This window comes from Bemisia tabaci, chromosome 3 (assembly GCF_918797505.1).
Source record: "Bemisia tabaci chromosome 3, PGI_BMITA_v3".
In the NCBI taxonomy this organism is placed as follows: Eukaryota; Metazoa; Arthropoda; class Insecta; order Hemiptera; family Aleyrodidae; genus Bemisia; species Bemisia tabaci.
In genome coordinates this window covers 56,206,306-56,228,172 of record NC_092795.1, presented here as the reverse complement: position 1 = coordinate 56,228,172, position 21,867 = coordinate 56,206,306, and the positions used below count along the sequence as shown (strand labels likewise).

The 21,867-nt window shown below is 35.2% G+C and overlaps 2 protein-coding genes and 1 long non-coding RNA gene across 5 annotated transcripts in view; 2 read left to right on the top strand and 1 right to left on the bottom strand.

Annotated features, from left to right (window-relative positions):
- The window catches only part of LOC109035719 (LHFPL tetraspan subfamily member 2 protein), a 40,165-nt gene extending 31,693 nt beyond the window's left edge, over window positions 1–8,472 (top strand). Inside the window, exons 2-6 of one of the 2 annotated variants that reach the window (XM_019049447.2) lie at window positions 1,336–1,471; window positions 1,995–2,477; window positions 3,672–3,785; window positions 4,510–4,604; window positions 6,215–8,472. In XM_019049447.2, coding sequence (XP_018904992.1) covers window positions 1,336–1,471; window positions 1,995–2,477; window positions 3,672–3,785; window positions 4,510–4,604; window positions 6,215–6,241 — 855 coding nt within the window. In that variant the 3' untranslated portion in view covers window positions 6,242–8,472. Of the gene's footprint in view, window positions 1–1,335; window positions 1,472–1,994; window positions 2,478–3,671; window positions 3,786–4,509; window positions 4,670–6,214 lie in introns of both variants that reach the window. The other variant, XM_019049446.2, reaches the window with a different exon arrangement.
- LOC109035720 (uncharacterized) lies at window positions 6,331–11,265 on the bottom strand. 2 transcript variants are annotated; one of them, XR_011899632.1, is made up of 4 exons: window positions 10,940–11,265; window positions 9,462–9,603; window positions 8,770–8,951; window positions 6,331–6,469 (listed from the first exon to the last, which is right to left on the bottom strand). It is a non-coding gene; the product is annotated as an uncharacterized lncRNA (long non-coding RNA). The 2 variants fall into 2 exon arrangements; XR_002009276.2 differs by lacking the exon at window positions 9,462–9,603.
- A 229-nt stretch (window positions 11,266–11,494) lies between these two features.
- On the top strand, window positions 11,495–19,873 carry LOC109035715 (uncharacterized). Its single transcript, XM_019049442.2, has one exon. The coding sequence runs from the start codon at window positions 11,985–11,987 to the stop codon at window positions 13,092–13,094; it is 1,110 nt and encodes a 369-aa protein (XP_018904987.1). The 5' UTR covers window positions 11,495–11,984; the 3' UTR covers window positions 13,095–19,873.
- The last annotated feature ends 1,994 nt before the right edge of the window (window positions 19,874–21,867 follow it).

Genomic DNA, 21,867 nt, shown 5'->3' with positions numbered 1-21,867 from the left:
TTCCTGTCATACTTTATTTTTTAAATGAAAAACTACTTAACATCCAGTCTTGAAAATTTCTGTGATTTTTCCTCTTTGTGCGGAGAAAATTCCGTGAAAATTTCAAGGAATGATATTAATTTGGTCTACTTCAAAAAAATAAAATGTGAGCGTAGATTTTTAAACACCGCAAACGAGATACGTGGTTTGGTAGTTTCACCGTCGATAGGTAGAATAAGTATAACGACCTTCCTTTTTTATTATTATAGTTCAGTTACATTTACGCTATCTATTTTGATTGATAACGTGCAAACGGCAGAGGTGTGATAATTGGACACTCTGAAATATCTTAAAATTTATTTTTCGGTTTTTTTTCTTACTCGCGTCAGAAAAGAAAAAAAGAAAAATTGGACACCTTTGGCGATAAGGAAGTACCCCAAATTCTCCTTTGGAGCTGGGGGTTCCCAAAAACCCTCTTCATAGGGTGTCTTCTAGAGCCTCCCCTCTTAGTGAGATATCCCTCTGCCCCCTCTCTCCATCCCTTCATAAAAAGTTCCTAGTTCCGTTCATGGGGCAAGGCATTAACACGAAAAAAATATGCAGAAATAAAATTGGATGCTACTATAAAGAAACTGAGTAAAAATAAAAAAAATCCTTACTGAGAAATAAAAATGAGATTCCACGACAAATAGCCCCCTTGTTTTCTAGAAAAACTTGGTTCCTTTTCGGCGAACTCGATCCGAAGGAGCTGCATACCTATTAGGTTGGAACCCCTAAATGGGTGCCTCTTAAAATTACCTACAGAGGATTTTCAAATGTTTAAACAGGTGCTTTTGTGCAATGTTGCAAACTCCTCCCTCATGCAACAGGATCTGTTATTGACAGGAAGTCTCTCAGACCTAGCAGAATTTATACCCCATCCCTTCCACCATCCACAGAATTCCATCTTTGATGCTGTCACATTAGCTTGGAAATCGCATTTATCATAAAAAGAAACAATATTTCGATTGACTTCGGATTTCAATAAAAAATCTCTGACCACAACTACAAAAGGCTATCTTGAATCATCCTCTATTGATGAGCAAGTGGGTATTAAGACAAATTTGCAAGATGGTAATGTTGGTGCAGAATAATCTCAACACATACCTAATGAAAAAAAGAAAAAAAAGAAGAAAAAAAGGCTTACAGAATTTGGATTGCAAACAGAGTGACTTATTTTTCTTGACAAGAGGATCGTATGGTTCCATATATGTTGCAAATAATAATGCCGCAACAAAGGTAAAAGCTGAAAACTGATCATATGCAAAATATTGAGCCCTTATGCTAATTATTTTTGTTTGCATTCTTCTTTTCTAGATGGGAGCCGTCATCATTACGACAAGAGGAATCCTGTGGGTGGTTTTGACTGTCATCTCCACCATACTCGTATTCACAGCTGTGATTACACCAAGATGGCTGGTTGGAGCGACAAGAAATAGTGGTGGATATAGAGGTAAAATTGCCGCAGAGTTTACAAAATGGAATGAAAATAGCTTCAAGGAGCACTTTAGAGTTGCAGACAAGCAGGAGTTTGCATTTTTTTAATTTTTTTCTGACATGAAGAATGCCTGGAATCCTTTAAACACTGCAGTTTTCAAGTTTCAAATAGAATGTAAACTACTCCTGAGCTAAGATTCAGTTTACATGATTGGATAATAATTTTTGTGAAAAATAACAATAAACAAATGTTTTCTTGCTAAGCATGACAAGTGTTTGCCAAATTCAAGTGTCTCATTTCAAAAAAGGAATGCGTGACCTTTTATTCAGTGAGTTTCTATTATATTTCTTTTGAGTTGTTGTTTTAGAAATATTTAAAAAATATTCTGGGCAAAGATCCCCAAATTTTAAAAAAAATTTTATGTAAAGAAATTTTAACAGTTCATTTTTTATTCCTTTTCCTAATTTTTAAACAATTTCTTCGAGCTATCCAACCGATTCAAATACTCAATCATCAATAAGTTTTTTTGATTTTCCAGATGCCTCTATTTCTTATGGTCGCTCAGGCTATGGCACAAATTATGGAGGAAACAGTCCTTATGGCATTCCTTATGGCTCTCAGCTAGGTGATCGCTATAACAATGGTGACCGCTACAACAGTGGTGGTCGGTACGACAGTGGGTACAACAATGGCTGGGGCAGGGATCGCGATGCTGATCGCTACAGCTCACACTACAACAGCATCTACAGCGATTACTATACAGATGATAAGCCATCTGTTGGCCTCTACAACCGTTGCACCTACATTAACAACTTATACAACTGCGCAAGTTTAGCATCTGAGGGTTGGGGCAACAATTCTGGCGTATTCCCTGTTTCATGGAAGGTCTCTCTCTTCTTCTTCATTGTTGGTCTTGGAATTATGTGCATCACGATTGCAATGGCCGTCATGAGCTGCTGTGTCCAACACTGTTTTAAGAAAAGTATTTTCACACTGGCTGGATGGCTTCAAAATGTTGCAGGTAAGTTTTGGTTAAATCGAGACATTCAGAGCTACTTAGATCAGGGTGTCTAGTTTTTTTTCATTTCGGGAAATCCTGCTCTTTCCTGATTTTTGACTGCTAAATCCTGATTTCAAAATTTTTCCAAATCCTGATCAAATCCTGACTTTTTGCGGAGAAAAATTCAAATTTCTGCATAAACCTCTGCAGAAGCATAAAAAAATCCGATCGGACAGTCAACTTTTCTCAAATTCTGATTTCACGACAGATTTTTTCTCAAATACTGATGAAATCGGGATTAAATCCTGATTGACCTCAAATTCTGATAGAATCAGGGAAATCGGGAAAATTCTGATGCTAGACACCCTGTAGATATTCAATGTTGGAATAGTAGGACATCATTTATTGATGACGAATCCATTCAGAAATTCATGATTCATTAACTTTTTCCAAGGAAGATGACTTTGCTGTCTCCAGACATATAACAGTCAAAACTTCTTAGTATTCTCCTTGTTAACTGAAAAACTGATTCTGGACTGCTTGATTTAAAATATTAGTGAAAAAAAATGTGGAAATTCCTGCACATATTGAAAATATTTTCACCGATGTGATCATTTACTGTAAGTAAGGGTGATGAATTTGCTGAAAGTCAGAGATATTAGGAGGTAAATTCAAAGTGATGTTGCCATAACAAAAATACCATACCAAAGCAATTAAAGTCAACCACATTTAGCATTATTCATACTTCTATGCAGAAGGGGGAGAGAGACAGAAAAAAAAATTGGTTTACATGCAATGTTTAAAATGTGTGTAATTCACAACATTTTGAGATCCAACACTGAATTCAGACAATTTTACCTCTCCTGTAATTACTAAAATTTACGGCAATTACATCAGTAACAGCACATGTGTTTCTTTGAAGTTCCGAACTCCCCAAGTCCATTCTCAAAACTCCCTGACTTTTCCTATGAACTCCTTGACTTTTCCAAGTTACCATTGCTACCCTGACTTTTTAGGTTTTCCAGATCACTCACGTCAGAAACCTAGTAAATACAATAATTTGCTGTTTTCACAAAATTGCAATCTTTCATTTGAAAAACAATTACATAAATAGCTGAAAATGTGTTGCACTTTCACAGTAGATGGGCAGTATCATGGCAAAAAGGAAAAATGAAACGGAGGGTCATTCTCTTAAAACATTTTAATATTTTGCAGGAGTCCTCTTTGTGCTTGGTCTATTAATATACATGTTTGGTTGGGGAACCAAAAGAGTTGAGCGTCTATGCGGCCGTGATTCTGGATCTTTCATGACTGGAGAGTGTTCTTTAGGTAAGATCTAATGTTTAAAGTTTCTTTTCACTTGAATCAATAAGTTTCTTAAACTCTTCAAGGACATTGGAAAGATACTGCTCAATGCGAATGAAAGTATTTTCCTTGGAGTAAAAATAAATTTTAGTGTACATTTTGAACACTGAAGTTAGCACAAGGTGTCCAGAGGTTAATCCATCAAAAGGCAACAAGGTTCGACTGGAGGTCACTCTTGGGTGGTCATTCATTGGCCGTTGCTGCCATACTAGCGTTCTGAACGGAGACATGCAGCAACTGTCCAAGTTAGGGCAGTTTTAGAAAAAATTTACTGCTCAGTGATAAAAAAAAAAAAAAAAAAAAAAGTGCTCAGAGAGAAACAATAACAAGATTTGGGCTCGATTTTTGAGGCCAAAATAATATCTATATTGCTGATGAATACAATTATATGATTCGATTGACATGGTCCGTTTCATTTCAGAAATCAGTTTCCTGCTTTTAGAGTGTGAAGAAACCATTGGATTGCAAAATTGAAGAATGTTTCTACTGATTGCATAAGATGAGAAGAAAAATAAAAATAAATAGATAAGTTAAAAAAAGAGGAACTTGGGAAAGATCATGTGGAAGAGACTGCCAGATATCCTCTTGATTACCCATCGTTTTGGAATTACAAAATTTTTTAATCATACATTTTTGTTTTTAGTTATTGTGTTAACTCACACAACATGTCTCTACTTTTTTATTTTAGGATGGGCATTTTACACAGCCATCATTGGTATTGTGTTGACGTTCATCTCCGGCTGTTTGTCGATGGCAGCACAAAAAGCAACGACAAGTGATCAAGTAAGCAAAAAGATCGAAGAGGGTGAAACTTTGGTCTGTCTCCTGTGAGACTAGAATGCTGAAAGGTAGTGCACAGAGCTTAATATTTTCAAAACAAGAAGAAAGAGTTCTTACCTGAGAGAAGTGGTGTTTCCAGCCTCTTCCAAAATCTCCCAAAGGGCCAACGCTTCCATCGTAAATTGATATAAAATAAGTAGGCTATGGGCTTTTTTATGGAGAATGTCTGAAATATAAAATAGACAAATTAAAAAATTAAACTTTTTTACGGAGAAAATCTCACGAAGCATTTCTAAAATGAGCCTCAAAGCACACATACATTTGCTTACCGTAGCTTACACCATATTGCACAAACAGTTCTTTCCCGCAAAGCAACTGTGTTGTTTTATAGTCCTCCAGAGATGAGAAAAGGAAAAAAATAATTTTTACACTAAAACACCTCCCACTAGAAAAAATCTCCAATTTCTAAACTTCCATTTCAAGATTCAGCTACTCAGGCCAATTACAGTTTTCAAAGGACTACAATTATTCAGGAGAAACGAGTTACAGATACCATGGTCAATTTTCTTCTCAGTACAAATAATTTTGCTTCCGCAACTGTCAAACTTACAAAATGCTTTCAATTTTTTACCATAAATAATTTCAGCAGCATGAGACTTGCTTCTTTTATCTATTAGAGCACGCATTAAAGATGGTCCTGTAACTACCTTTTTCTGCTAACAATGTGGTTCCAAAATTATCTCAGCGAGTAATGCAATAGAAATTCGCGTATCTATTCATCTGTTTTTCTTGATGCTTTTTTCCAGCCTCAGTTCCTTCAGAAAATGTGAGGAATTTTGTAAAATAAGTGCATGACATTTCTGTCATCTTCAAAATTGTATTTCAATCAATTTTTCGGGAAGAATAGCTGAAAATTGTTTCTAAGAAGACTAATCAATTTTCCTAGGTGGCCTCTCTAAGCCCTCTTAGAGGTGAAGGAGTTACTGAAGAGCACTCAGATTAATTTTTAAAACACTAAAATGAATGTTCTGAATTATAAACTAAGCAATTTTTACCTTCAAAATATTAAAGAAATTCATTTAAAAAAGAATCTATGCGTGACGAGAAGTCAGAAATGGATTTAAAAATCCAGTCACATCCATACAAAATAATGACATTTTTTTAAACAACATTCACTTCACACCTTCTTCAAAAAAGCGAAATTGAAAAAAATTATGAGCTGCCAATTTTTAGAAAGAGGAAGTTACTGAAATATATCACTAGGAGGAAGCACGATGCATGTTGGAGGGGAAAATGCACAGCTAGAAGTGCCACAATAAGCATGCGTGGAAAAATACAAAAGACAACACTTCAAGCTATTTTATGGAGGTTTTTATTTTAGTGTTAAGCAAGCCTGTGAAAATATTGTTATAGTATTAATGGAAAAAAGACTAATGCTTGAAGAGCTTTGATTAAATTACGCATACCTGGAAGTATTTTTCAAATATTTTCCATTAGTACCTACAATTTGAAGTTAAACATACATTTAAATAACACCAGAGAGAGGGCAATATATTCAATGATGAAGACTTACCTAATAAAATCTCATGGAGAGTTTTTGCTTTATTTTTCAGACCTTGCCCGCAGCAAAACCTTACTGAGTCTTTCAGGGACACATCCTTTGCAACAAGCCAGGATTGTTTGCTTTAGCTAAAGGAGTTCATCTGGATCAAATGTTCCGCAGTCAAAAGTACAAATCACTCCTCTCATTCAATGCCTGAACACTGACAGCTCTTCTGAAATTTCAAAGCCTCATCGAAAAACGAACCAAATTAGAAAAATAAAGGGCCACTCCACTTTCAAACTGGTTGCAGAGCCTTCAAAAACACCTGAAAAAAAGAAATAATTTTTTTTTTTTTCAAATACAGATTAAAATCTACATATTCACTGAAAATTCAATAATGATTGATATTGATCTCAGCACAGTGAATCAAGATAAGTTTTTGTACAGATTTCTATTCTATGAGAAGTATTTTCTTTCCAATTTTGTACAGTTAATATTAAACATTTTTTACAGTTAATATTTCTTAAATGCAACGCAGAAATGAGGACAAGTCGGATATTAATCAATTTCACACAGGTATGATCTCAGGTGGACTTTAAAGATAGGTAATTATATTTTCTCTCCTTGGAAAATAATGAATATCAGAGGTAAACTCACTCTGAGTCACAAACATATTGAATGAAAAATAAAACATAGTTGTCTACTATACAATTATGTAGCCTTTCCGATAATGACCAGTCAGATATGAAATTAAAATGTTGTTGAGGGCAGTGAAAATTTTTGATACCGGTAATAATTTTTGGGGAATGAAACATCGATAATATGTATGCCTAACATTGTCACTGGGTCTGGACAAATTTAGAGATGGAACCCTAGAGATGTTTGAAACCAACAAACAAATAAATAACGTTTTTTATGGATGTCATTCACAATATGATGGGGTCCCATGACCCTGAAGGCAAGATCCCACAGATCTTAAATTAGAAGACCAAATCTATGAGGTCAGGCAAATGTCAAATCCTCCCTAACTCATCTGACGTGCATTGACCAAAAATGAATGAGTAATATTTTTTGTACGTAATCAGTATTACACAATGTATATTTTTATAATAGAGTATTTTATAACTTAAAGTGTTAAGCAGTACATAATTATTACATAGTAAAGATAATTTTAGACATGCACAGCTTTTACGAAAAAATGTTACTCGCATAAACTGGCACATTGTTGGAGCAAAGTCTAAATTTAAAAAGGAGAATTTTCAAGTATTGAACAAGCAGCAATATGGAGTGCTTCAAGACATTTTTGAACTTTCCAAAATTCTCACGCAAAAGATTATCTCAAAACAAACATAAAACCCAATATGTTTCATGCTTTAAGACTCACTATAAGTCATCCTCCTGTTTTTCTTGGAATGTTACTATACCTGCTTTTTCCTTCGGGAAGAAGGTAATTATTTTCCATTGTATTATGTTAAATTTAAGACGAAAAACACACTGACAAATGAAGTAATATGATGGCAAGCTGAAACTACATCATTTTACACTAGTCAACTGAACTAAAATAATGAGAATAACTAGGTATGACACATCTTCCACAGAAGTACCTCTCATGAACACTTCTAGGATGCATTGATTCTGCAGTCCATTCTCTATCACTCTCAAAATGAAAATTGTGTTCCTTGTTCTGATCTTCATCAAACACAAAAATAAGAGGACACTAACAGAGTAAACCATTTTCTTCATTAAGGATGATTCCGATTTCTCAAAACATTTTCTTGGTAAGGAACATTAATAACTTTTCAATCTGAGGTGAAAAAACACCCAGTCATGTCATTTCATCTGCTGAGGAAATTCTTAGAGCTCCACTGATTGCATTTACTTAACGGAAAATAGTGCATGAGAAATCTTGGAAAAGGACAGAGAGAAAAGGAGGTAATTATCTATCTGGAAAAATGTGAAAAAAGGGAATTTTTTCGGAAAATGAGTGAATTACAATATTAAAATGTTTCCATCAAAAACTCATTGTGGCCACACTATCCTATGAAGTGGACATGGTGCTTTCCTCTCAGTTACTTTCTATGTTGGTTGGTTGGATAATAAGCATACTTGATTGTTTAGAAGGGGGTTTAAATTAATTTATTGACTTAGTTAGTAGTTTTAAGAGGGCCATTTGTGAAACCACCTAATAATAAGAGTTCATTATCTATACTTCTTTACTTTTAATTATTTTTTGGGAATTAGTTATAAGCTCGATTTGTCAAGTCCATTTGTCCAAAAATTTTGCACCAAATTGCAGATTGTAAAATAAAGTTACTTTGTTACCAGAAATTAGAGTCTTTCAATGTGTTCTCCTTCTCTATTCCTATCCTTCATTTTTTGATCATACATCTACTTACCTGTGAGGTTCAGGGACATTTGAAAAAGATTCATTTTTCAAAAAAAGGATTTTTCTACAATTTGGTAAATAAAGTTTCTGATATGTGACTTGCTTCGAAAAAATTCCCTCTCTTCTAGAATAAAAAAATTGAGGTGTTGGTGCCTCTACACGGAGAACGGAAATAGAGACGCAAAAATTGCAGGATGGATCCTGAGGGGAATCAAAAAGGCTCTGATGAGAAAAGTTACCTCAATGATCCTGGAGCATCACGTTGAGTAAGGAGCACCTGCTGCAATATATATCCATCTTATTAGTGCTCGGTGGATTTCCCTCTGGGATTTTTATAAACACACTGTGACAGTGCGTACATTTCAACATAGTGATAACTCTTCGCAGTCCTGCCATGGCCCTCATTGCCTGCTTCCTATCACTGGAGACAAGAGTGATTCCAAAATGTGAAAATATTTAATTACAAAAACGTTTAGGGAAAAATACGATCAAGAGAAAATGAAAAATCAAGTCGTACAATAGAAATTTCATTTAAATTTGATTTGTGTTCACCAATATACATACATGTCTATGCAGCTCAAAAAATTTAAACCAGATCACAGATTTACCACTTTTGACTAGACAGAGAAAAAGATGTTATTGAAAGTCCTATTATTACTTTAGAGCCATGCGAAAGCAAATAAAATGAATTGACATCCCCTCAGTCATGGTCAACACCTCTCACTGTCCTTGAGCTGTCATTTCTGGTCAAATTATGCAGAAGGAGCAAAATTTTCAAATATCTAGATAGCAGCCTTCAGAATGGTTTGGATTTCCTGGAAAAAGGTTGAGCCTGTAGTGGTACTCCCTCTTCCCCTGGTATTGTGGAACAATTTGGCTGTTGCTTTGAGTGTCTTATACTTTGCCATGTAGATGAAATTACTGCACCTACCTTATGTGACCTTGAAGCCAAATGACATTGATCCCCGCTTGGTTACTTCTGAGAATGATAAGTAACGTGATAGTAGGCTGAAAATCCCTTGAAACATCCAGAAGTTTGCTCCGTGCTTACATGTCGTTCCCAGGGATAAGATCTGATTTAAGAAAAAGGAATCAGTGATTCTATGGAGGATTTTAACAATACTTAAACTTTTCCTTTCTGCACTTTTGAATAATAGCTAATTAGTAGATTTATGGGCCTACTTATGCAGTAAGTACCCTCTTCATCATCATCATAATATTTCGACGGCGCAAGTCCGCTGTCACATTTCTCGTTTGCGGTGTCTGAAAATCTCCGCCTCTATCTTATTTTTTTAAAGGAGAACAAGTTGACATCATTCCTTGAAGTGTCTGCAGAATTTTCTTCGCACAGAGAAGAAAAATCACGGCAATTTTAAAGAATTGCTGTTGAGTAGTTTTCCGTTTAAAAAATAAAGAGTGACAGGAAGTCTGCGACATCGCAAACCAAGTTATGTGATTGCCGACTTACACCGTCGATTTCCTGTGCTATGCTAAATTTTTCATGAATGCATTATTTTCAAGTTAGATAAATATCATGAGATGGATGATTGCCCTGTGTGTTACATTGTATTTTTTGCAATGCAATAGCCATTTGCCTTCTGGACCAAATTGATTTCTCTTCTCCTCAGTTGGATGGTGATCAATAAATATGTAAAATGAAAAATGACAGCTGTAACCCAAGAAAGAGTTGCAAGATGGTAGGATGTCGGAGGTAAAATAGACTAAGTTCATCAGAAAGGAGGTAACCCACATTTTCGAAAACATTAAATTAAGAATGTTCTTGAGTTCCACTAATCGTTTATTCTCTCCTGACAAAATCTGAAAGTCGAAAAAAGAAATTAGTTTGTGAAAAGCAGAGTTGTAGTTTATTTTTGACTTCAAGCCTTAAGCAGGAATTTAACTTCAAACCTCATTTTCTCAGTTTCAACTCAATGTGGGTTGGCTCCTTTCTGATGAACTCGGTCCAAATATGTAATTATTTTATTTCGTTCTGACGATACTTAAGCTCCAGCACCCCACTTGAATCCTGGAACCTTCATCATTCTGTGGTACTGCACAGCTGAGTGTGTAAGGTTCCTGTTAAACCATTTGCATTTGAGGTCAGGAATAATTGAGGAGCTTAGAGGACAAGACACAGAAGTGCAGTTTTCGCTATGTCGAGAGATACATGGATCTTTTCTTTCTGCCTTTAGGGCAGAGAGAAAGTTCAAACCGACTTTATGATGCTTAGAAAATTGGACTTTGGGAGCGAATTTTTCACAGAAGTTGCATCGAGACTAGTTTTACTTGAAGTCATTGATAAGTACATATCTCAGTTTGTCAAAAACTGCACTTAAGAGCCATGTTCTCCAAGCCCCTCAATTGAACCAGAAGAAAGGCAGGATTTATTTATTTGTGTGATAGTCTTACCATCAAGTAGATTGCTGCCATTAACGGATAAGCTGAGAACCATTCCTTGGAGAGGGATTTCATTAATGAAAATCTTTGATTAAGTACGACCGGGAAAAATGACGGAATTGACCAGACACCGAAGTATAGCAAAAAATCCGAAGTGACACTTCTTGATAACCAAGAAGTCTGAAGTTACCAAGAGCAAAATACTTTCTCTTCATCTAAACTACAAGGCTGGCAGAATAAGCATGCATGAAATGAGATGAAAACTTGAAAATTATATAATGAAAAACTCAAATTCCTGAAAAAAGATACTGTTATGAATGAATCACGAACACATCGAACACATGTTTCGCACGCATTCGGTCGGACTTCAGTTGTTTATGTCCGGAAAATGCCGATTGTTACCGAACGCAACTTTACAATGTTGTCGTCTCGTTTGGGGTATTATTTATTAAGAAACTTACACCGGTTTTTCCAGAAATATACCTTGTTACTAGGACTTTTTATTTAGAAGTTCGTCATTTTTAAAAAATTTCAAACTATTAAGATTACTGACCATCGGTGTAATGCACTAATTCCGAAAAAATATAACAATTTTTCCAAATCAGACAACATTGACAAAATTGTGTCTTCATCGTAAACAATCGATCAGCTGTTCATCTCATGTATTTGTTGTGAATGTGAATGCGAATTCAGGTGTTAGTCGGAGGTTAGTGAAAGTAAAATTTGTGAAAAATTGTTCTTTCAGAACTATTGTAGATTATGTGCTCTAGGAAAGTCGCAAATTAGCTCGTAGAATCGTCCCTCAATGTGTCGAAATCTGGTTGATGGAACGCATCCTGTGAACTCTACTTCCCCACCTAAAGTGTGCTATTTTCAATCTCTTCCTTCTTTTGGTGAACTTTCACATCATTTAACTGCTACGTGATCGATGGGGCCCGGGCCCTATTGCACGAAGTCTAATATTGGAAAAGTGTTTTATTTATAAATGGACATCAACTTGTAAGAGACACTATGCTCCTCTACACACTGTAAGCAAATATTCCTACATCAGTTTGCAATGAGTCTCCAAAGCATATTCTCCCCAATCTTGGGAGTTATATCAGTTTTTCAGAATGCTCTCTTGCTTACTTTAAATGTCAGCTATGGTGTTGGCCAGTTAATAGTATCTACGATTCTGTTCATCGCAACACAGTTCTACGAACTATGCTCCAATCTTCTGATTGGAATTAAGGTTATGATAGAAGACTTCTGCGTTTTTGCATTTGATGTCTTCAACAAAATCTCATTTTTTTGCTTTAACCTTCAGTGCTTGCTGGACTCTTTATTTTCATGTGCTGTCAGTTGTGCCTTATTTATTCAAAATGCTGCTGTCGGTACGATTGACCATCTTGTCTTCATGGTGCATGCAATAGCGAATTTCATTTCTGGAATTTGCTCCAGCATTACTGCAGGGTTTGAACTATTCAAACAAGCTCTGATTCTGATTGGAACCAGTATTTGGTCCTCCATTTTGTTCATTCCTTACTGCATTTTAGCCCTTATCAACTTTATTCTAACACTGATCACCTGTGGTGTCAACCAGATACATCTGTCCATTCTAGCCGTTACAGACTGTATAGTACTGGCTGCCAGCAATGTCATTAATTTCATAACGGATATTCCTATTGAATCTTACTTAGGCTTAACCTTTGCAATTGTTTCGACTTTTTGTTTTGTGAAGTATCATGTTTTGATCCAAAGTTTAATTGCTTGTTGCTTTCAATCTTCCTATGTTTCCTTCTTAAGACTTGTTTCCAAAATTGCGGTTGGTGTCCAGAGGTTAAAGATTTTCCTCACTGCAGGCAACAGCCAAAATGTACCAGATGAGTTCACAGTTTTCAAATGGATTGAAACATTTCATGAGAGGTACTTTAGTCTATCACTCTTTGCCAAGCAGTATTACGACAATGAAGAACCGTTGTCGAACGAAGAACTTGTGAATCGTTTGGCACGAGAGCAAGAACAGCGCCTCTGTGTTGTTTGTCAAGACAAAGGGAAAAATGTAATTCTAATGCCATGCCGCCATCTATGTCTCTGCCAGTCGTGTTGGGACGTCATCAAGCATCAAGGAAAGAAATGCCCCATTTGCAGACGCTTTGTTCGGAAAGTAATCAGCGTTTTTTCTTAGTGTACAAAGTGCTTTGTTGTCAATTTAAAGACAGGGAAACTGCCGTATCTTGGTCCCAATCTTGACATCATAAACTGAGGGATTTTTCCCCCTTAAGTGTTTCTTGAAATAACTAGGCCTTAGTCAACATGAGATCTAAATTCATTATCCCAACTGTATTTCACTTCCTGCGGTCCTATGGATAGAACCACTCTGTAGTAGTCATATGAAATCCATGTATGATGGAGAGCTTTTTGGAAAATTTTAAAGGAAAGTTTAGACATCAAGGTCTGACCCTGAGACAACCATAAAGACCTCTACTTGACCTTTTGTTGCTTTAAGTTTCTATGAAAGTGTTACGAGATTCCAAACCCTCAAATAATCACTTGATTTCAGAACATTCCTTGAAGTTGTGCCACGATGATCACTGTTGTTCAAGATTCATTTCGCCCAAGGCACGGCAGATTATTCAATGTTATCATTTGCATCTGTGTTAATTAATCTATAAGTAAGTGAAGATACTGGATTTTAGACTTGGTAAAGTGTTGATCCCTGTAATATTAGGCAATTAGGACCAAGAAGAGCGCATGAGTTGTTGTCAGCATGATGATTTTTTCAATGAACAGTCCATGGAATTTTTTAATACAAATATACTATCCTCTATTTTCTATGAAGAAAGAACCAATCATGTCCTAATAAAGAATTGTGGCTTAAAATTAATTGATGATTTTTACAAGTCGTTAAAAGTCAGAGGAGGATTGATGAATGTACGGTTTCTTGAAAGAGAAGTGATAAAAGTATTTTTTGTGTTTAAGACATTGAGGGAACAATTCTTTTACCGGTATATTTCTCAGTGATGTATACTGGTGTTTGCCAGATAGCTTTACCAGTGGCATTTGTGATCTGGGTAGATGAGAAAAAACATGTTTGCCTCATCGACCAGCTCTTTAGTCTTAACAGTGTGTCAGTGCTATTTCTTTAAAGCATCTTTTCAGAGGACTCGGAATACACTTGAAGCCAAGCTGAAACACTTGTAACTTCAATACCATTGATTGTGTGGCCGTACTGAAAGTACAAAACCTATTTTATTGTAAAAATCCCTCGTCATGAGCACTTGATGAGAATTTTTGTTTCACACCTTAAAGCACAGTTCTAAACACTGTTACTGCTAGAATCCTAAATTTGGAAATTGTCATCTTAAGTTACATTACAGGTAACCGAGACATGGTGTAGCTTAAAGATAGTATTTGTTTCAGTCATCCAAGTATCATTTGTATTTTATGTATCTTTAGCAAGTGGTAATAATAATGTTGACTTGATTTAATTTTTAGATCAGCTCTTGTCATTGCAAAGGACTACGTACAAAGTACCAAGGAATTCGGCATGATCTAATTTTTTAAATTATTTGATGTGATGCTCCTAACACCCCCTGACCACAATGAGCTTTCTAAATCAAACTTTCTATGTGTCAAAATTGGGAAAAGGGAGCTGAAAATTGAATATTTTAGCCTTCTTATGGACATGCGTTTCCTGATGAAGGTGTGGAGCTGTCGCTATGTTTGCTTAAACGCTGCACCTTATGGAGAAATTTGATTCTTCTTGTCTTTCTCATCTTCCCAGGCTGTTAAGAAATAATAGCTTTCTTGGATTGTCGATCAGATGTAGGCACATTTCTACAAGATAATGCATGTCAAATTTCTGAAAAGTTCACTTCTTAGCCCTGCTTTCCTTGAGATTGGCATATCGAAAGTTCAATTTTAAGAGCTCATCATATGTTCTGGAGGCTGTAAGGAACAGCATCTCAAATAACATCGAAATTGAGTCGCAAGGTTTGGGAGGGCACTTCTCGGTTACACTGCCGGAGAATCTCTGCCAACGTTTCATCTTTTATGATCAAAACAACCAGATAATTTCCAGATAATTTGTTGAAACACTTACTGAAAAATCCTAATAAGTTTACAATTCTCGCAGCGAGAAATGTTAAAAAATTAATGTCTAAGATATAAATTAGCAGAGGAGATTCTAAGACATTGCAACGAAGATGTGTCTTTTCTGCACACAACGCATCAATTAAGGCTACTCCGAATTTCTTAGGATTCAGCCGTTGTCCTTCAGCTGAGGAGATTCTGGCCTCTTCTCTTTCCGTGGGTCAAATAAATGGAATTTTTCAAATCCCTCAATACTTAAGTCTAAAATTCAGTTCTTCTCCTTTTTTGTAAAGGAAATTAATATTAGGTAAAGTGTATTGTTTTAAATTAATATCTCAATTCATAAACTTTGGCACAATCTGTTTTAAAAAAACATGAAGATATTCTCAGCACAATTTGAGGAGGAAAATGTGGCAAGTTAAGGTACCGACCAACAGTTTCCTAATTTCTGCTTACAGGCATCCTTAGGTATCAATTGTTATCCATCAATACAAGCGCTTACAGCGTATCTAAATGTGTGTAAAATTATGAATGTACCTATTTAAAATTATGAATGTTAATTAGAGTACTTTAACATAGAGGAGTTAAGACATTTTTGTAAATTGTAGATTCAATCACATTACGGATTAAATCATACCTATGTCCTAACTTACATTTATATCGCAAAATCTATTCTGATAAGAGCCACTGACAAAAAACTAACTCCTTTTACTCTCATGCCAAAGACAAAATAGATTCCTCATAATTTAGAAACTGGATCTATTCCTTAAGCCTTCAAATCTGCCATTGATTTAATGGTACATATTTAGAAAAGCTTGATGACCGAGAAATCTCAACATCGATTTCGTTCACTTATGACAATTTCCAGTTCTCATAAGTTTTTAGGGCCCAGGTTTTTCAAAATAAGTAAAGCTTAACTTGAGGTCTGTTGGATTGAAAGAAAGTTTTAAATTATCTTGGGTCAAAGCCCACGAACGAATAACGAAACATTAGTTTTAAAGCACTTGTTTATCCATGAACTGGATTTACTAAGATTCACGATACCATTTGTCAAACAAATCAGATAATGTTTAGTCCTATTTTTCTATTATATGAACTCATTCATTGACCCAATCAGTTTCCATTCTGGACAAATCAAAAAGTTTTGTCTCCCCAGCTCTGCTTTTTGTGGCTTCAATGAGGCTTTCGCCTGTTGGAAACTTAACGACCTGATTGATTTATCGTCTAATGAGGCACAGTAATGCCCTGACTATCTGATGCTTCAGTTATCTGATGGTCAAAGTTGAGTTTTGGTTTGAAAATAAGTTACCTAGCTAACACGTCAAAAACCAGTTTTTTAGGCAAGAACCAATTACCTATGTGGTTTTTCATGTTTTTTTCAATGATATTACTATGTTATATAAAAACAGTAGGAAATTGGCCAAGCTTGTGCTTTTTGGTCACAAGCAGAGCCTGAAATGGCATTTTCCAGTCTTATTTTTAGCATGTTGGAGTTTTTAGCGGTTTCGATTTTTCGATATCTGACATGACTCTCACCATAAATTGTCACATAATCGAGGCATTACTGTACTTTGATTTGGACCACTCATTTGTTGCAACTGTGATTCAATTATTTTAATCTACCTATCTTACATATAATTCTTCTTTTCCCCTCGTAACCATTTAACATTTCTGTTGCTCTTTCCTATAAGACATTTTCTCAGCATTTCCTAAATGATTAGTTCCAAAAGTAGGTACCTATTTTTGAAGTTTATATTTTTCATTTTGCTTTTATCTCTTAATAATCATTTTTTCAGCTAACATTCTTAACCTCATCTCTTCTCAAGGAGTTAAATATTCTCAACTTTCTTTTTTGTAAAATTTTTAGTTTTAGGTAAAATATTTCACATATCACTCATCATTTCTATTATTACCAAATTTGTCTCTTTTTTTTCAGAAAGAATCTTTGAGTTCGCTGTGTTTTGTACCTATAATTTTTGAAAGTTTTGTTCTACTTTTGACTCTCTTGTTTGTGAATTGTATATGTTTTTAATTGAATCTATTTCAATAAAAACCATTCCGTGCTAGTGGCAGCTACCAGCACAGAAATCATTTGGTTCTCTGATAAATGCAAGAGTGTACCCAAAAGTACTGTAATCACCCTGTGGTGAGCTTCGGTTTCAATGTTTATTTCTCTGCAATGAGATGACAAATAATATTTTGTATATTTAAGGCGTTAACCGGCACCAAGAAAATGCTGTACTTTAAAACATTTTGTGGCAGTTTTTGTTACTAATTTTGAAACTACTGTACAAAAACAGCAGCATGCGTCACCTGCAGCGACAACTTGCTCTCGATAGGTTGACAATAAATGTAGCTTTTAGTTTAAATACCTAAAAGTAGAAAATGCAATTAAATCCATAGCAATTCACAAATCTCACATCATTCTTAAGTGTGAAAAGTCCCCTGATGCACTTTTTTGCAAGCTGAGGAATTGTTCATCCAAAAATACCAAATTCATTTTTTTATGCCATTAGCTCTCTGTACCTGTAGTTAAAATGACTCATTTTTTGCATCCTATTTTTTGTTACACATTTGAACGTTTTTTTTCTCATTAAACATCAACAAACTAAAACTTAGCTTGTAGGCTCTTTAACGATGCATCACCAATTAATCGTTATTTCTCTTGTAAATGTTCATGTGGTAGAATTTTATTCGATGGAAAGTTTGATGAATAAAAAGAGACGATGAAAATTGGGCAAACAATTGCACATAGCCGTTCGTTCCATAACATATTATCTGTTGCTCAGAGTGTAGGAGGCTTTAAGGATGTTGTGGTCCTTCGAAGCAAATTCCTACTCATGCCTGATGAATTTGAGAAGTACGAGTGTGAGCAGATCAAGTTAATTCCTTTAGATGCACAAGAGTTTCAGGGCAACAAATTAAGATTGCCAGTTCTCCTTTTTTTAAATCTTTGTCGAGTCTCTTTGACTGTCAATTAGCCTTCTTTTTAGAGATTTTTGTTACCTGCTCAGTCTCTTTTCCTCCGTTTTGGGAATACTCAGTGCATTCAATCGATGAGCCAACTAAGTATTGGGCCCCTTTGTAAGAGAGGGTATCTTAATGAACAAACCATGAAGATATTGTTGCCGGTGATTAATTCGAATTAAGTATGTATTTTATATTAAATAGGAACAAAATTTTCTTGAGCAGTTCAAAGAAACCCTCCTTGTCAAGTCTTGTTTCGAAATTGTCTAGGTGATCTAAATTCTTAGCCCAAAAGTGAAAGAGATTCTTGCATCTTTCTTAGGGCAGAAAGTCGTTTCACAAATACGGTTTGGAAAATGGGACTTTCAACAGTTCAATGTTTTACTAAAATTAAGCATTAGTTCAGTTGAATTAATTCCTATTCTCACCATTCTCTCCTTAGTTCTGAACCTTGTAATTTGCAAAGAATCTAAAATAAAAGTAAAAAACCACAAGTAAATCCGTGAATGCCCACTCTTGGGTACTCGGACAAGTATCTAAGTAATAACTTACATAGGGGCCTTCACCAATCCTGATTTTTGTAAATACATTTAAGGAGAATCTAGTCTTATTTTTTAAATAAAACAATATTTTTTATCTCTGACTTGTTATATGCAGTTTGCATGCACAGAAATACTAGTATCTACGTGAGATGTTGATAGAAGCCACTTCTAGTTTTTACCTGATTATTCGAGAAAATTTTAGGTTTGAATTGTGCGAACAAACGGAAAGCACTTTGCATTAAGTATTTTCAGATCTTGACTTGGATTGGAAAAATATCGTCCTAACACCTTGACTTTGCCTAGTATTTGGTGACTGAATGTCGATTCTATGTATCCTGATCTAAAATTTACCTGCAAATATTAAAACCTGTAATTTTCCATGACTCTTGTGACTCTCCTCCAAAATATACATTCATTTGTGGCAGTCCATGATGGGGAGATAACCATGATATTATCACAATTTTACAATTTTTGTAATCGTAATTTCCCTATTGTGTCAAAGGAAAATTTCCATTTTCATTTGATGGTGATCAGAGATGTAAGCATGCAAATGCATTTTTCAATTTTTTAAAAATGCAGACTTGATCAGTACAAGGACCGAAAGTTACAGCAATTTCACTAATCATTCCATTTTTTATTACATCAGAAAATTTAGACATTTTCAAACCAATGAGTCAAAAATTTACAAAATGACATTTGAAGTCGAAACCCTTTTGAAACAAACTGTCTATAAGGTGGAAAATTCTAGATTTTCTTTTAAAACCCTGCTCAGGTATGAAAGCGTCACTCTTGGAAATAGGATCTTGTCATATTGTTAGCTGTGCAATCTTCACATGTGTGAACCCTTAATCAGATATGGACGGTCAAACTCTCAAAACATGTGTCTCGTTTACAATGTTTTAAAATCTCAGCTCCTATTTTATCTTTCTACAAGTGAAAAAAAATCAACGACATATTCTGTGAAGTTTTGTCGGAATTTTCCTCGCATAGGAAAGAAAATTCTCAGCTGTTTTTAAGAATCGCTATTGATTAGTTTTTCATTTAAAAAACAAAGCATTACAAGAAGTCTGCAACGTTGTAAACCGACATACATGGTTTGAGAGTTTCACCTTTTTCATCTGCGTGGGTAGATAGATACCTATCAGTTAAAGTGTATACACAAGCCGATAAAAAGTTCGACTTTCTCGAAAAAGGGCCTATTTTTGCATGAAGATGTAATTGGATTATTCATCTTTGACTGCTCCTCGAGTCATGGTAGATTGTAATGAGCCTGCTTATATTGTAATGAAATGGACGAGTTTTATCTGCTCATGGACTCTGAAACCAATGAGGAGCGAAGAGATAAAATAGGCTAGTTTAAATTTAGCTCTTACCACTCAGGAGCTCACGGATTACCATCCTAATATCATCCGCACAACTCCAAATGAAAAATAATGAATAATCCTACAAAGTGAACGGGGTCTGAATTTTGTAGGAAGGTTTGCCGTTGACTGCAAGTTGGAGGAAGTCACTGAAGTCTGTTATTCGATTGCTGATCCATGGTCTGCGCCTTTGAGAAACTAAGGATACAGCTCAAGGCTGCTGTAAGAAAAGATTAACTTGCGTACAATTTGAGTGTAGAATATGATTATTCTGACTTAGGACTTACAGTTGAATTTAGAAGTTAGGTTTCGCAACTTGTGGTCGACCACAGCCAACAAAATTCAGGCCCTGAGCTCCAAATTCTTGTTTGTTATTATTTTTTTTCTGTCAATTAAAAAGTAACTTGTTACGTTGATTCATGTCACTGAGCGATTCAATAAGCTCTCAGCATATCAGTCCGACAGGCTATCTTCACCATTTGTATGGGGAGTATTTCCCGACCGTAGAATAGGTTTTCCTTTCACTGTAAGGTATAGAAGTCCCTCTTTCTTTCAACCAATGAACTAATTCCTTTGTCTCTCTTCAGCCGTATTTGAAGTCTGACTAAAAAACTCTGTGTTCATGTTTTTTCTGCATTGTGATAATTCCTAATAATGCTTTAATGCTAATTCTCATTGTTGTAAATATTTGTGTACTGTAATTAATATAAACTGTAAGTCAAAATATGCTGACACTAAAAATAAACTATTTTTTAAAAAATTCAGGTCTGGTTTTCTGTCCCTCTTTTTGAACTTTTAATCTGCCAGGACAAGTTAGAACAACACCGTACGAAAAGAACTGACACCAAGCGCTGACTGATCCCACGAGATCATGATTTTCAAGCAATATTTAGTGAAATTCGGTGCTCTAGCATGAATTTTAGAGACTGTTCTGGATGTTTTAACGTTCATACTTTTGCAGTTTAAGTTTTCGATGATGAGGCTTTCACTCTACAACAAACAATATTTTCTTAAGGTTGGAATTGCAGTTTTTATCAATGTTTATTTAGGTACTGCTATCTCAGAATTACTTTTCGGCTTGATCTTAATAATTGATTTGTCATATGATCGCCAATTTTATGGTTTGAGGAGTAACTTTTGGTCACTGAGAGAAATTAAAAAATCTGAAATCTAGTTATGGTGCTTTTTCTTCGAACAGTATAGCATGCATCCCTCTGACAGCAAAAATTAAAATGCTCTGAGGCACTGTTTTTAATACTGATTTTGCAGACAGTGAAACATGAAACACGATCTCGGAAGATTATCTCTCCGCTGGAACAATCTTAAAGGGCATGATTATTTGAAGTCATGGAACTCTTCACATATCTATTTTTACACTTTCAATGATAGTCCAGGCAAACAAGGAAAAGAGCCTGCAAAAATCCCGGGTAGCAATGTTTTCATCGATTCCTATGTAATTTTTGACGCTGAATCCGAATTTCAACTTTGCGCCATTACATTCGGACCGGAAAGTTGCCAAATTTGGCAAAAATGGCCTAAAATCGGACTTTTTCCCGGATTATGGCCTGTAACTTGCCAAAAATTGATCTGACGATAAAATTAGTTATTTTCAGAAATAAAGCTCGTTAAATTTCCTATAAAAAAGTTCCTATACACTTTTTTGCTCAAGGCAAAATCAAGCACGCTGGCGGGCTCCGAACTTTGTAAAATGTGCGAAAATTGCGCATACTGTAATGTGTTGGGTTATTCTTATTATTTACATCAATTAATTTCACTAGGTGTAAATTTTATCATCTTCACTTAATTTGTCCAGAAATTACTCGTCGGACGATTAAAACAGGAGACATCGGGCAAAAACCGCGAAAAACACAATTTTTGCTCATTTTTCAAAGTTCGGAGCCCGCCAGCGCGCTTGATTTTGCATTGAGCAAAAAAGTGTATAGGAACTTTTTTATAGGAAATTTAACGAGCTTTATTTCTGAAAATAACTAATTTT

What these genes read in the sequence shown, in the direction of transcription:
- LOC109035715 (XM_019049442.2), top strand. Translation starts at nt 11,985, where the DNA reads ATGAGTCTCCAAAGCATATTCTCCCCAATCTTGGGAGTTATATCAGTT.